The 15,251-nt window shown below is 47.7% G+C and overlaps 1 protein-coding gene across 1 annotated transcript; it reads right to left on the bottom strand.

Annotated features, from left to right (window-relative positions):
- Positions 1–6,560: 6,560 nt before the first annotated feature.
- On the bottom strand, positions 6,561–14,835 carry LOC119372113 (transcription initiation factor TFIID subunit 5). Its single transcript, XM_037642574.2, has 2 exons — positions 13,207–14,835; positions 6,561–7,285 (listed from the first exon to the last, which is right to left on the bottom strand). Exons 1-2 carry the CDS (start codon positions 14,795–14,797, stop codon positions 6,756–6,758), a joined length of 2,121 nt encoding a protein of 706 aa, XP_037498502.1. The 5' UTR covers positions 14,798–14,835; the 3' UTR covers positions 6,561–6,755.
- Between the last annotated feature and the right edge of the window lie 416 nt (positions 14,836–15,251).

Genomic DNA, 15,251 nt, shown 5'->3' with positions numbered 1-15,251 from the left:
TTTAACTTCTTTAGGCTCACCGATTCAAATCTGGTCACGAAGTTCACAACGATCCATTCTTTTATCCGAAAGAAAACCAAAACATAGCAATAAACAAAGCCACAAGTGCGTTCGAAGCCCGCAAGCACGAAGACTAGGCAAATCCGTGTACTACCCATCATTCCCATGGTGGCTGAACGATCGCAGCGCCAGAGTTCCCTCTAGGTCATTTTAGGAAACTCTATGAAGGTAACTTCCTATAGATGTTCAGAATTTATTGGTATGTCCCATTATAATTTTTAAGAGTTTTTGTTGAGAAGAAGCAGACATGCCTCTATATACAGTCGAACCCACTTATAACGATCCCACATATAACGATCTATCGGTTATAACGACCATATTTGGGTGCACTTACGATTTTCCTATGCTAAGCATTGAAGCTGCATCCACATATAGCGAACATTTTTCAAAGCCTCCTACTTTTACAACGAACACTTCAGACACGGTCGCGGTAAAAATATGGCGCATACGAAGCCAAAAAAAAGTTAAAACATTCCTTCTAAAGCGTGACAGGGGCGCGCGCTCGCGCGTGCCCCGCTCCCAGTTTACTCGCGACCACGGTGCTCGCGACTAAGATATCCCAGATCGGCGAGCACCGCACGCAGATTTCGGACGCTACGAGCGAGGTCTCTCACTTTGCAGGCGTTTCTTCAGTGGCAGAATGGCAGTGAGGAAAAGAAAAAATAGTAGGCAGCATGAAGCCTTGCGGTCAGCTTTCGCACGGTAACCTTTCCTGACGCCGTTCTCTGCAGCTACGACCGCCTGCGATGAATCAAACAATGCCTTGGAACGCAAGAAGGCATAAATGCAAGAAGTGATAACCGCGATAACTTTCCATCGCAAAAAGGTTCACTGCGTCCCTAAACTCGTCGACGCCACAATGTGCCGCAAAAGGTCGTCCGTCTTTTCGGTAACGGCAGAAACCGGTCGATCGGTGATTACGACTTCCGCGCGATTGCGGCGATGCTTTCGGGGATAAGCACCAGAAAAAAGCGAAGGCGAGGTGGCGGCCGTCGATGAACGTGCCATTATGACTTATAGCCGACAACCTTATCACAGTCATCTGTAGATATCTGCTCGGCTGCGCGTGTGGCGTACGCCGTACACTGCGGATTGACGGCGGTACGAGCGCGCCATGCTGCCGTTCGCAAGTACGCCGCCGCCGCGTCGTGCGAGACCGCTTTAAAGTGCGCGTCGCTTTGTAGAACTGAAAGTAGCTCGCTGTTGTTGAGCGGCGCGGGAACCGAGAAACGTCGATGCACTGACAGCGAGAATATACTGCGTGTTTGTCTACGTGACAACTCAAGTGCGCCGCGCATCGTCGTGCAGGGCCGCGAGAGCATCGCGGAGACGTCGAGTGCGCGTTGCTTGCAAAATGCTTTGCTTGTTTTCGCCGCGTTGAACGAAGAGGCTAGTCACCACACACGTGCACGGTCCGGAGTGAAGCAGGCACGAAGAACGTACAAATGCGCGCATACGGCAAGCGGCCCGGCAGTGACTCCGCGAGCCGAGTAGGCGACGCGCTGCACGCAACTAGCCAGGGATGATCGGCTCCACGTCGCGGTACCGCGCTTCGGTGAAATGGTGTCAGCTCATTGCAAAGGCGGTTAATTCACTCGTGAGCACGCAGCGGGCGTCGCTTCACGACGCGAAAAGGCTTAGCTTGTCACCGAAGGGGTTGTTAGCACTTTAACAAAAGTGCAAAGAAAAAAAAAAGCAGCTTGGCCGCTAAGCGCACGTTTTTAAGGGCGAGTCCATATACAATGAACTACTGATATAACGACCACTTTTCGCGACACTTTCGAGTTCGTTATAAACGGGTTCAACTGTAGCATCATTCAGACAAGCTTGATATTTTGCTTATCTGTGGCCATGAAATGCAGCTTCATTACTTGCAAAACTACACTGCAGCTACCTTCTCACTTCACCTGACAGCAATAATATCGGCCGCTGAATATTTGCAGTTTTTTTTTTAAAGATTTACAGTCCATACAATGCAAAACCTACAGGTTTTGATGCTCGCATAAGAGGTATAGCGTGCTGCATACCAACACGATAGCGTTAAAGAGCCCGTTTCGCAGAAATTCCGGTATCGGCATCGTTGGTTGTGAGCGAAACATCACTGTTGTCCGTGAGCGAAATCGAGATAGATGCAAATAAATAAATAGATAATAAAAATGTTCAGTTCAAGTGTGATTCGAACCCTGGCCTTCCATGCTGCAATCAGGTGTTTCACCAAAGCACCACGCCAGCGCTTGAAAATGCTTAAGAAAAAAAAACTATTCAGGAGTCATGCAGGCGTCAAGGAGTCCCATTAAGACATGGAATATTGCGTGGCAGAAGGGTGGAGTTGCGCCAGGTGTCACTCTATTTGAACTGCGCAACTAGGGGGTGGATTAAGGACCCACCCATTAAACAGCCCTCAGGCAGAATCAATTATAATCATCAGCAGCAACAGCACCAACAAAGCTAAGTAGCGTTTGGTGGCGGGCTAGTTGGTACATGGCTGAAGTTGAATTGATGACGCAAATGCCCGGACAAGGACGCGGTGCGCTTGTCCGCGTCCTGTGTTCTTCATCCTTGTCCGAGCATTTGCGCAATCAATTCAGCATCAACAAAGTGTACAGTTGCTCGTATTGCATTACAGACGTGTAGCGGCTACTTCGCCGATTCACAATATGATGAATGATGGCATAGTGGGCACGTTGCAACTGTGCTTGCAAACGCATGCATTCTTGGATAGTTTGAAAAGGCCAATATTACGCGCACAGACCTTCGTTTCCTCGCAGCACAGTTGAGGTGTCTACTAAAAAGCGAAGCCTAGTAAGCGAAGGAGAAGACGATGCGAACGAGGCTTGATCCCGCTATCACATTCTACTCTTCAAGGCAAGGCTTAAGCGCCCTCAGGTTTTTCGTGTCTTGTTTGGATAAGCCTCAGTGCACGATAACACGGACAATAATTTGCAGTAATTTTCTGTATTGAGCTTAGCAGATACCGCAATAGAGCGTGCACACACAAAAATAACCCTAAGAGGACGAATGAAATGTAGGGTGGCTGGTGCGGCTGTATTTTTGTTTTATGTCATATGTTTATGTAATTTTTCGTGCGGTAGTATTCTGTTGTGGTTACGACTTCCATTGGTGATGAAAAAGATGAAAAGGCGGGTCAGACACTTTTTTCTCTGCTGTGGTAAACAATGGCACTAACTGTGACCAATCTGTATCATGAATGCCTTTCAACGCAAGTTAACTTACTAATAACAAAGTTACCTTTGCAATGACCAGGTTTCGTTGCTGCATCTTCAACAAACAATCCTACAAAAACAAGACGAAATCTCAACCTTTGTTAAATATATCTGCAATAAACGTCATCAAAAATTGCTGATCGATTCCCAAGCAACCTTTTTTTTTTTGTTCTCATTAGCAGGGAATACAACTGAAACATAAGGAACAACGTTTACGAACAATCAAAATAAGATAAGCCTTCCAAGTCCCTGGATAGAGCTGCCGCACATGGTCTTGCCACAGCGATACGATATGACGTGATCCCTCTTTCGAAGCAACAGTGATTGCAGTGCCGGCACCTCTAGTGTTAACTGTCGCACCCTACGCTGTCAGTAAGGTATACTATTTAGGGCTGTGCGAATAGCGAAATTTATTCTCGAATCGAATTCGAACCGAATAGTGCCGAAGAGTGGCCAAAAATGCCGAATATTGAATCGAATATTGAATACAAAGGATTTTATTGAAAATTGAAAGAAAGAAGAAAGGTAATGCTGTGCTTCATCGTCATGAGTGCTCCAGTCCCAAAAATCTTCGGCCGCCCGTTCACAGCAACGTTTTAACTGCGCGCCGGAACGATGGGAGTTTCTGAACGAGTGGTGCATTGCGGCAGTGGCGACTGCACAGCGTGAACAAATTTTCACATGTCAAGCCAATCACCGAGGGTGTCGTGGGCCAAATTCGAGATGTTTCACGGCACGTGCAACATACGTGACCGAACTATGCGAGAAGTTTGTGCCTTCGTTTCAGAAGCGAAGTTGTGAAGGGCTTGATAGTTCTCTCGTGTTTTTCTTGCTTACGGAAATGGCATAATCTCCTTTAAAATAAACATGTGGTCGCTTTGAACCAGGATATCGGTGAAAGCTTTAACGAAAGGCATACTGTAAAGGCAGCGTTAGTTTTAGCCACCCCACCCTAACCAAGTTGCACCATTGGCCTTTGTCGCGTCTTAGATATTCGTCATGTCGAATTATTCGAAACTTCGAATACTAGCTGTTTGAAAGTCGAATCGAATTATTCGATTAGGTATTATTCGATTCGAATTCGAAACTCGAATATTCGCACACCCCTAATACTATTATGATGGGCCAAATAGATTTCAATATTTTTTTATAGTGTGGATTGTGCAAAAAGAGCAGCCCACAATTTTAAAAACTCCTAACATATCTGCCCTATTAAAGGTCAGTAATGATTTCGGAAAGATATGCTCCATAATGAGGTGAACCCGCAAATGCCTTTATTACAAATCACCTGTTTCACTTATGTGCTAGGAATGTTAATGAGATTTGCGTCACACAAATGAACACATTCGTACGAGCGATGCCCATAGACCAGTGGTTCTCAAATGGGGGTCCGCTCAGAGGAAATAAAATGCGTTTTTTGAAGCCCCACTATGCCCCATGGTATCAGCCCCTTCTGATTTTCGGTATGCGTCCTCGCATAGCATCTTTGCATTGCGGCGGAGCTCACTTTTGTTTTTCCTTCTCCATGGGATGGCTGCATAGGTCCGCAAAAAATGTGGAGCTCATTCAGACTGACTCATGGAATATATTTTGTCCTTAGAGCTCACTCAGACTAACACTCACCAAATTTTTCCTCAACTGGACTCAAACTCACCAATATATTACTCACTCGGACTCCCTCAGACTCAGACTCACGGCTCGATCCGAGTCCGAGTGGGTCTGAGTGAGTCGACTCACGAGTCCGTTAGCATGTAATTGGTTTTTAGATGCGAAGTATCTTAAGGCGGAGCTCAATCCGGTGGTGGTGGTGTCGTGACCACCCTTACTGTGCATGTGCATAGCCTCTCCACTCACCCTCTCCCCTCCCCTCCTTCCCTCTCCACTTCTCCTCTCCCCTCCCCCTTTCCACTCTTCCTCTGAAATGCGGGCTAGACATGCCGAAATTCTCTCCTGCGCAACGCCGCGATGAGCTCGAACGCATGCGCGTCCCTTCCGCTTCTCTCTCCTCTCCCACGCTGCCCCCCTCTCGCCCGCCTGTCGACCGCGTTCCCCGCTCGCCCTGTGAGAATTAACGGCCAGGCTAGATGAAACATACGACGCGCGTAGCGTCCCTCTTCGCGTTCCAGGACGCGAGGTCGGTAGCATGCCCAACGAACGCCAACGGAACGCAATCGTGCAAGTGCTCCGGCTTCGCATCGCCTCATGGTCCCCTTTAGCGGGAGATGGTGTAATTTTTTTCTTTTTTTCAAGATTTCAATGCACTGAAACGCCAATATCTTGCATAATTGGTGCTCTACAATACGCATTTTGATCTCGTACCTTCACGTACGAGTTATCAGTGATTGCAGTCCAGTAAGGACATTTTTATTGAAAGATGACTCACACGAGATATTTTTATCAAGAACATCCTTTGAAAAGTTTTGCGGGGGCGGGGGGAGGGGTCAAAGCACGATTCTGATCAATAAATATTGAGATGGCGGGTGAACGCTAGTGCATTAAAGTATCTGTAAGTACAAGTGAGGATCAATGTGAGCCGTCATAAGGCTGATAGTAATGCTGCAGTTGAGTAGTTATCACCATAGGTCGGCAAAAAGATTTGCAGCTCACTCGGACTCAGACTCATCAAAATTTCCTCAACCGGACTCACTCGGACTCACACTCACTACAATTTGTCTTAACCGAACTAACCAGGACTCAAGCTCAACAAAATATTACACACCCGGGCTCACTCACTCAGACTCGCGGCTTGATCTGAGTCTGAGTGAGTCGACTCATGAGTGAGTTTGGTGACCTATAAATGGCTGGAAAGCTTTTGTTGCAGTTTTCTATGACATATGCATAGCATGCTTTTTCCACGCTTGCATACTTAAAAGCAAACATAGCTAGAAACAGGTTGAATGTGGCTACAGACTGCACAACTTATAGGCATGCTGATGAGATCGAATTGGTGCGGCACTTTAGTTTGACCGTTCTTTGCCTGGTAGAAATAAAGGGCACCTACTTCACGTTGCATGTTGCATTACTTTATGACCCCCCCCGCCCCCTCTTTCTCTCAGCGCAAGGGGTCCCCCATTACTTCCACCGATGCACAAGGAGTCCCCGTAATATCCATGGCTGAGAACCACTGCCAGACATATTTCACATTTGAATGCGTAACACTTCCATCAAATAGTGTGCCTTAAAATTCAACCCAAAATTTGTAGCAAGACATTAAATCAGCGCAGTTCACAACAGCCGCAGTTGAAACACCGTGTTGCACTCGGAAACAGCTTCGGATACAGCCATAGATATATATTTATTCTTTTTTTCTAGAAAGCGATGATACATGAACTTATGTACATATGTATAAGAATGCGAGAGTGAGTCGTCCAAAATATGCCCAACGCGCTGGAGTGAAAAATCAAAAGCATACACCTCGCGGCAAAACCCTCCAATTAAAAAAAAAATTTAAAAAGATACCCCATGCCAATTTCAGGATCCACTCTGGTACATGCCAGCCGCGAGCAACAGGTTTCTCCTCGTGAAGTGCAGCGCCAAGATGGATGTCGCCTTGGTCGGATACGAGCCCAACAGGAGGCCGTCACAGTTTGTCCGCACCGTTGGCGCGTGGGAGATGTTGAGATCTTCGAGATCTATCTCGTCTATGAGCCGCGCAAAGTCCCACAGCTTGATGCAGTTGTCGATGCCGCCCGAGGCGAGGATCGCCGTGTCGCGGCTGAAGCAAAGGCAGTAGATGGTGTCCGTGTGGCCGGACAGCTCGGCGAGCAGGTGGCCGTGTGCGATGTCCCACATGAGGATCTTGCAGTCGGCGCCGGCGGAGGCGAGGAAACGGCCGTCGTTGCTGAACTGGAGGCAGTAGATGCGCCCCTTGTGGCCCGTCATGTAGCGCACGCAACCGCCGGACAGGACGTCCCACAGTCTGACCGTCCGGTCGCTCGAGCCCGTGGCAATGTAGTTGCTGTTGTGGTGGAACTGGATGCAGTCCACGTCGGACACGTGCCCTGCGTGGTGGGAAAGACGTGTATCAGCGTGATTTGTACTTGTTAACTTGTACACGAATTTGCCAGAGGCAAAAGTGAGATGCGCTTCAAGTCTTGAGAACCACAGTTTTACATCCCCTGACCATAGCTGTGTGTAGTACAGCTGTGTCCATCCTTCCTTCCAGGTGCTTAGCCATCACATTATTTTGAGAAAAGATTAATAATAATTTCTGGGGTTTTACGTGCCGAAACCACAATATGATTATGAGGTGTGCATTAGTGGAGGGCTGCGAATATTTCGACCATCTGGCATTGAACGTGCACTGGCATCACATAGCACATGAGCCTCTAGCGTTTCGCCTCTATCGAAATGCAACCGCTGCGGCAGGGATTGAAGCCACGACTTTCGGGTAAGCAGCCGAGTGCCGTAACCACTGTGCCACTGCTGTGGACATTTTCTGAGAGGAAAGAAGAGGACTCTTAACTCCCCATGCTCATGTACCCATAATATTCATACAGTGCTCACAGAATGAAACGCGGCAATTTAGGGCTAAGTAATGCATGCACTTTGGTTTCCACTGCCTTCAGTTCATATCACAATGGCATAATAATTGACTCGTGCATTCACATCAGCGCCAACTTCATCTTTGGTGTACGGATGAGCAGTGATACGATGTGGCTATCTCAAGGAATGCACACTGAAATACCACTTGTTATACCTCAACTGGCATTTAAATCCGTGGGCACCGTACATACACAAAATGTGTAAAAGAACATCAAGGGTGGTCTAACCACCTCCCTTCCCTCTGCCTATGCCGATGCTTCCTTCTTTCAGTCATACTTGTGCTGCACATGCATGTGGATTCATGCAAACCACCTCACTTGCAGTGCATGCAACCAATGACACGCAGTGTTTGGAACCTCTCCGCAAAAACGTAACATTCTTATCACATTGTTCGGTGTTGCTTGGTTCGGTGTCACTGGACTTCACAAGTGCACCATGCCTCCAAGATGTGATGCACCAGTGAATTACAGTGCAACAATTTACAAAATCAGGACAAGGTACCTGGTGAATAGAAAAACAAGAAAATCTTGGAGACCTCTCCGACACTGCTTTACAGAGAAGGAAAAATTATGTCAGGTGTGCATGGATTTAAATGATTATGCTATTGCTTCGAACACAAGTGTGATGCAGCAGTGGGTGTGTCCGATTACACGTGTGGTGAGGGTACACACCTTCTCCACGCATAACGAGTTGGAATTGTGCACCCTCCACAGAAACACTAGTACATTCATACATCTTCCTGCTGAAGGAATTGAAGATACCATATTTTTGCCATGACTGCAAAGTACTAGCCCTACCGCACAAGGGAGTGTGCAGAAGTTTCATCCACATATGAACACGTGGTGCAGCCAACTACATGTGCTAAATATTTTTCTGCATACTTTTTTTACATTTCCAAAGATCATAGGGGAATACGATACGCTTAGAAGCCACATTTTCTTCAGTGAACTGTGAACAATGTATTTCCACATTTTCTTATTCTTCTTGGAACATTCAAACTGCAATTCACAGCATTTTGGAGGCACTAGGCCATGATTAATTCGGCAGTAGTTCCTTTAAATTAAGAGATTTATGAGAAGAGAGAACAATTTGCATGACCGAGATTAACAAAGCTAAATAAATGAAAAGAAACCTCAGGAACAATGACAAATTCCAACATAAGTGGTGACTAGTCTGCCATAACTGTACACTATGAAGACTGTTGCAACTTCATCTGTACCACCATTAATAAGCAACAAAACTCGTCATTAACTGCTTGTTTTGTGAGGTAATTAACTGCTTTTGCTACTACTTCTGCTTGCATTTAATATGCTTAATGTAATTAAACATTAACGTTACATGGAACCATAGGTCGGCAATAAATGTGGAGCTCACTCAGACTCACTCATTAAATATATTTCGCCCTTAGAGTTCACCCGGACTCAAACTCACCAAAAGTTTCCTCAACTGGACTCACTCGGACTCAGACTCACTGAAATTTTTCTCAGCTGGACTCACTCGGACTCAAGCTCACCAGAATATTACTCACTCAGACTCAGATTCACAGCTCTGAGTCTGTGTAAGTCGACTCATGAGTCCGTTAGCGTATAATTGGCTTTTTTGACCATGGTGTCAATGCTCTTTAACGCCAATATCTTGCATATTTGGTGCTCTACTTGGTGCCTTTTGATCTCGAACCTTCAAATATGAGTTGTCAGTGGTTGCAATCCAGTAAGGACATTTTTATTGAAAGTGGTGACTCACACAAGATATTTTTATCGAGAACTTCCTGTGAAACAGTTTGCGGGGGGAGGCCAACCTGCAGCCCCCCCCCCCCCAATGTTCAACATAACTCATGCCTCTGATTTTTGAAGTATGTGCGAGTCGGTGGGAGTATAAACGTGACCCGACACAAGGCTGCTGAAGTTGTGTAGAGAGAACGATGGGTCGGCAAAGAAATGTGGAGCTCACTCAGACTCACTATAGAAATATATTTTGTGCTTAGGGCTCACTCGGACTCAGACTCACCAAAATTTCCCTCTGCAGGACTCACTCAGACTCACTTAAATTTTTCTCAACCGGACTCACTTGGACTCAAGCTCACCAAAATATTACTCACCCGGACTCACTCAGACTCACGGCTCGATCTGAGTCTGAGTGAGTCGACTCATGAGTGAGTTTGACGACCTATGCATGGAACATTAATGTTACATTTTATGAAACATGAAACACTGAACATTACAATGCTCAGTATGGCCTAGATGATACATCATATGCAAAACGTCAATGTAAAACCAGATGAACGACACAATTGGCACAGCAATTTTCAGACAAAAGTCCTAGTAACATGCATAAAGTGGGAACTAAAATCAACCGCTGCCTATGTGAACACGTTTCTTTAAAAGGATGTTCTACAGTTATCCTTTCATGAAGAAGGTGCAATCCTTAAATGTAAAACAAAGAAGTACCATGAACAGCGTGTCTGTGAGAGATTCGGAGCTTTCAGTGTATAGATAGATAAAGGTGCATGCATCAATGCCACTCCCTGCATCTATTCCCGTAACAGATTATCCCGCTGTACTGTCAGCTGCAAAAATTTGCGGGATCTGCAGCGCGTGGCGCAGTGACGGAAAACTGCATTGCTGCGCCACCTACTATCACATGGCGTTGTGTTGAGCCTATCAGCTGCAGCCTCCGCGACTAGCTTGCCAACGCATCGCTGCTGGAACTAATCGCGGAGGCCACAGCAGATAGCCTGAACACCACGCCGTGTGTCGGTAGGTGGCACAGCAATGCAGTTTTCCGTCGCTTCGCCACGCGCTGCAGATCTCGCAAACGTTTGTGGCCGACAGAACGGAAGTGACGGAACCGAGGTGCCACTACAGCATCCATTTGTCTGCTGTCGATCGTGGCGGCCAGCACGAGCCCGCAGTTCATGACCAGGTGGCATGTGTTTGGTCAGCGCTTCATTGGTTGGGTGTGCGACTTTCAGTTCCATGTGGGTGGGCGTGCGATGGATGGCAAGTGGTGTTGCGTTGTCAGCTGCACACGATTCCCAGTACATTTACCATGACATGTCACTAAATGCTCGCAATTAATGATTATCCTTCGTCTCAATAGTAAAGTGTTCTAGCTAGAAGTGCCAGCATACTGCATGGAAAGTATGATAATACTGTGCAGGCTGAATAGTGTACACGCACGAGCTTTATTGTAGTGAAACACTTTTCGTAACTTATACCGGGTCCACCATGGCCATGTCTATCCGTATACGGAAAGCTGCGCATCGTGCAAAAGGTGGCTCATACTTAGCTTACATTAAACTTAACCAACGACTGGCGTGATGTAACGCTTTATGCACAAACTCATGCACTCTTCTCATAACAACATCAGAAGCTTTAGTTTGTCCGCAAACTTCTTAGCGTTAGTATTTTACCCAATCGCAACGGCTACAAACTTGGGTGGCTTGGACAAGTGGTGCCTTCTGGCGGCGTTATGTGCAACCAGGCAAGCACATACGTAAATTCATCGAAGAGGAATGACAATTCTAGTTGGCCACCAAATGTGTCCGAATTGCAGCCATCACTGTCCGACAGCTCCGAGGAGCTTGTGCCCGTGGCACAGCAGTCACAGACATAATATGGCTGGTGCAGTGTGGTCCCCCTTCCGCTGAGCGTCTACTCTTCGCGGGTTTCGCAGCTTTCATGCCCTGCGCTGGGGGGACCGGCATGCCTTGCACGATTTCCGATTTTTACCAGCTTATACATCACATGAAGACGGTACTGCTCGGCTGGGTTTCAGCATTGCGCTTTCTTGCTTTTTAAAGTTACTTTCGAATTTGCTGCGTATTTTTACTATCGGGCCTATGACAGGAGCGTCTGAGGAATGTAGAAGCACCATTACTTTTACATGGTCAAAAAACCGTCGGAGTTGGCCTTTAACATGCACCTAAATATAAGTGTACAATTTAAGCCTATATCAAAATGCGGAAATAGAACCCACACCCTGAAGCTGAGCCACACAACACTTTCTACCAGGACGGTAGAAAGCAACAGCAAAAGCTTTTTAGTACAATGCCCGCTAGATAACAATATGTGTTTCAACGTGCTAAGGTGTAGCTGCTACCCAAATACTGATCCCAATGAAAGAAGCATGTTCAGGATAATTATATTACGCTTCTGACATTTCAGTTCTAGTTTATGCAGTTATACTCCTGTCAAACAGGCAACCATGAATTTTGAACATATGTTGAGCCATGGCTGCTGGTTGTGTGAGCCATGAGCTTCAAGTTATTATCGTCTGTGAGATTCATTTGGAATTATGCTATCTCCTCAAACATGTGGTCTACCCATAATCTCATATGAACGCATATCTCACACTAAGTCTATGTAGCTCTTTCTACAGCGGAGTCCCACTACTGCTTGCTTGTGCTTTCAGTGGTGACGACAATGAAGCAACTTTATTGCTTGTTGCTATGACTCTATAGTCTAAAATTACAGTAAAATCATGCCAAGATACTGGCATGTGCAAGCGTAAATATGGTAAGAGTGAAATGCATGAAGGAAATGATTTCAAATGGCAGCGCAATGGCTTTTCTCTAGTTATGGTAAGGTATTCGTGTAGATAGTAGGTGCACTCAAGAGCAGAAATGGTTTTAGAAAACATACGTTGCAAATAAAATATAGCATTCTTGACTGGAATGTGCAGCTTAAAGTCTATTACTTTGCTGACTGTAGAGACTTATTGTCTACAGTTTTAGTGGCTTCACGATACTGGAGAAGAGAGTACTCCATTCTGTCATCATCGGAAATAGCTGAATTCCCTTCATGAGAAGCTCTATTCAACTTCCTTCAAAGAAGGGCGACCGGGCAACACTGAGTGCACCTCCCTAAGCATAAAGACATTATGACATTGAAAGCCACGTGAAAGAAAGTGCGGGTCAACCAATTCAGGTGAGGCACATGATGAGTTAACGAGTTTACCCATTCTAAAGAGTGGGGACATCAAATGAGGAGACAAGCACCAATAGATTATTTTTCTCTATGGATAATTATAACCCTCGAGAATCTATGTCATTGTTGATGTTACGTTCAGGTGGTGGCACGAAATCTCATGCATTCAAAACGGCTAAAGTATGAAGCCCCTCGGTTCCGTTTTTATCACTGACAGCACAGTGCACCACCGGAGATGCACTGCAACTCGCACAGCGAGCACCAACACGGCTGGCCGTGACAGCACGAAAACACAAACGCCTTCTACGTTTCATCAATGGCCACACCGGAAGGAGAACGAAGAACCACATGCAGCTTGCGAGACACCAGGTCCCACTCGCTCGACAACACGCATCAAGCAGAAGCACAGCAAAACCCACAAAGGCACGCACACGTCTCACACGACAGACCTGTGAACACCCGTAGCGGCTGGTAGGAGTCTGTGGACCAGAGCCGGGCCGTCCGGTCGTGGCCGCACGAGGCGAAATAGAAGCCGTGAGGGCTGAACCGCACGTCCCAGACGGGGAAGCAGTGGCCTCGGTAGCAGACCACGTTGGTCCATGTCAGCAGGCTCCACAAGCGGATGGTGGCGTCCTCCGACGAGGACAACAGGTACGTGTGGTCCGGGCTGAAGCTCACCGCCGTCACGGGACCGCTGTGGCCCATCAGGACACGCACGTCGACTCCGCTGCGGTCGTCCATCATCCGGTAGAGGACGTCCTCGGCGTCCTTGTCGATGGTCTCGAGCTCGTGAGCCGACCTCATGCACCTGAGCTTGTGCGGGGTCAGGGTCCACACCCGGATGGAGGAGTCTCCGAAGCCCGCGGCCAGTAGGGTGCTGTCCTCGGAGACCTCGGCCACGGTGACGCCACGGTACGAGTTGAGGAAGGTGTAGAAGCAGATGGACGGCAGGCTGTCGGGTCCCAGCCGTACCCGCTTGAGGGCCTCCTTCATGGCGCTCACCTTGTCCATCTTGTCGGCGTCTCGAAGCTCGGGAAGCGGGATCCGGCTGTTGGGCGGCGCGTTGGGGTCGTTTCGCGCCTTCTTGGAGAGCAGCGTGTCCTTCTTGGGCTTCTTCTTCTTGGGCTTGTCGCCTCCCTCACCGTCTCCGCCTTCTTCGTCCTCATCCAGAGGGATGGTCAGCTCGGGCTCCTTCAGAAGTCCGTAGTAGACCTTGACCTTGTTCGCCTGGCGCGCCGCCTCTCCCAAGAAGGCGCCCGCCGTCGCGTCTAGCTGCGCCTTGGCGCGCGCGATCCCTTCGTAGACGTCCAGGTAGAGGTGCTCCTGGACGATGTTCTGCAGCACCGAGTTCTTCTTGTCCTGCAGGTATCGCTTCAAGAAGTTGTACGTGTCGCGAGACATGCGCACCGTGAACTGACCCGACCTGAAGTTGTCCATGAATTCGTTGCCTTTCATGTGCTCCTTCTTGGTGAGGCAGCCGAGCCGCTTGACGTCCTCCTGGTAGTACTCCTCCTGCTCGGGACCGAAGCGCTCCATGAACTTGACGGCCTGCCGCTCGTGCTCGTTGTAGACCAGCTCCAGGTACATGTGCACGAAGGCCGGGTACAGCACCATGGCTAGCTCGTGACGATACGAATCGAGCGAGCCTTCCACGAACCGTTTGAAACTGGTGTAACTGTCCTCGTAGATGTCGGGATCACCCTCGCTCTTGTAGGTCGAGAGGACGCTGCTGACGTCGGAGCCGGTGGTAGGAGCCGTCGCCGAGTCGTCCTGCAGGTCTTTCAGGAGCTTGGCCTCCTTGCGGAGGATCAGCTCCGTCTCCTGGAGCTTGTTCTTCTTGAGGAACTTGAGCACGGCGAGGAGGGAGCTCTTGTCGAGGCCGCTGAACGGATTCTCTTCATCCTCGTCCTCCTTGTCGTTCGGCAGGGAGTTGGTCGTGCTCGTAGTTGTCGTTGTGGCGGGTGCAGAAGCCGGTGCGGCTCCTGCATCGCCGTTATTGAGCACGACGACCATCGCACCGTCGGCCGATGGCTCCGCCATTTTGAGCGACGCCGACTGGCGCTCGCGGCGCGCGCAGGGATGCCAGACAAACACGCAGGTGTCCGCCGTAAACGCATTGAACCCAGTTAGATCTTCAAACCTCACGTAAAAAGATAATTTACCAATGCTCAAGCAATAAACAGCGTTCAATAACTGCATTTGGCCAATTTGTTGCGAGAAGAAACTAAAAAACGTAGTTGTCGCAACTTTCTCATAGAGAACGCTACCTGCCATCATAACAACGTTTTTATAAGTTTTTTTTTTACTTTCTAATACACGCTACTTTTGTGTGTAATTTATTATATTATTCGATTGCGTTCATAGTTTAAATTAGATATTACATTGTTTTAATATTTAAGAAAAAAAAAACACGCAAAAAGCTTTCTTTTTCTTTTCGGTTTTAGACATGATGGCTGCAATTTCGACGTGTAGCTGGAGAAAGACGTCGAAATAA

Source organism: Rhipicephalus sanguineus, chromosome 10, assembly GCF_013339695.2.
Source record: "Rhipicephalus sanguineus isolate Rsan-2018 chromosome 10, BIME_Rsan_1.4, whole genome shotgun sequence".
Taxonomy (NCBI): Eukaryota; Metazoa; Arthropoda; class Arachnida; order Ixodida; family Ixodidae; genus Rhipicephalus; species Rhipicephalus sanguineus.
This window is presented reverse-complemented; position numbering and strand designations above follow the sequence as displayed.

What these genes read in the sequence shown, in the direction of transcription:
- LOC119372113 (XM_037642574.2), bottom strand. Translation starts at nt 14,797, where the DNA reads ATGGCGGAGCCATCGGCCGACGGTGCGATGGTCGTCGTGCTCAATAAC. An exon ending in GCCGCTACGGGTGTTCACAG is followed by an intron (nt 7,286 to 13,206) that starts GTCTGTCGTGTG and finishes CCCACCACGCAG; the next exon opens with GGCACGTGTCCGACGTGGAC.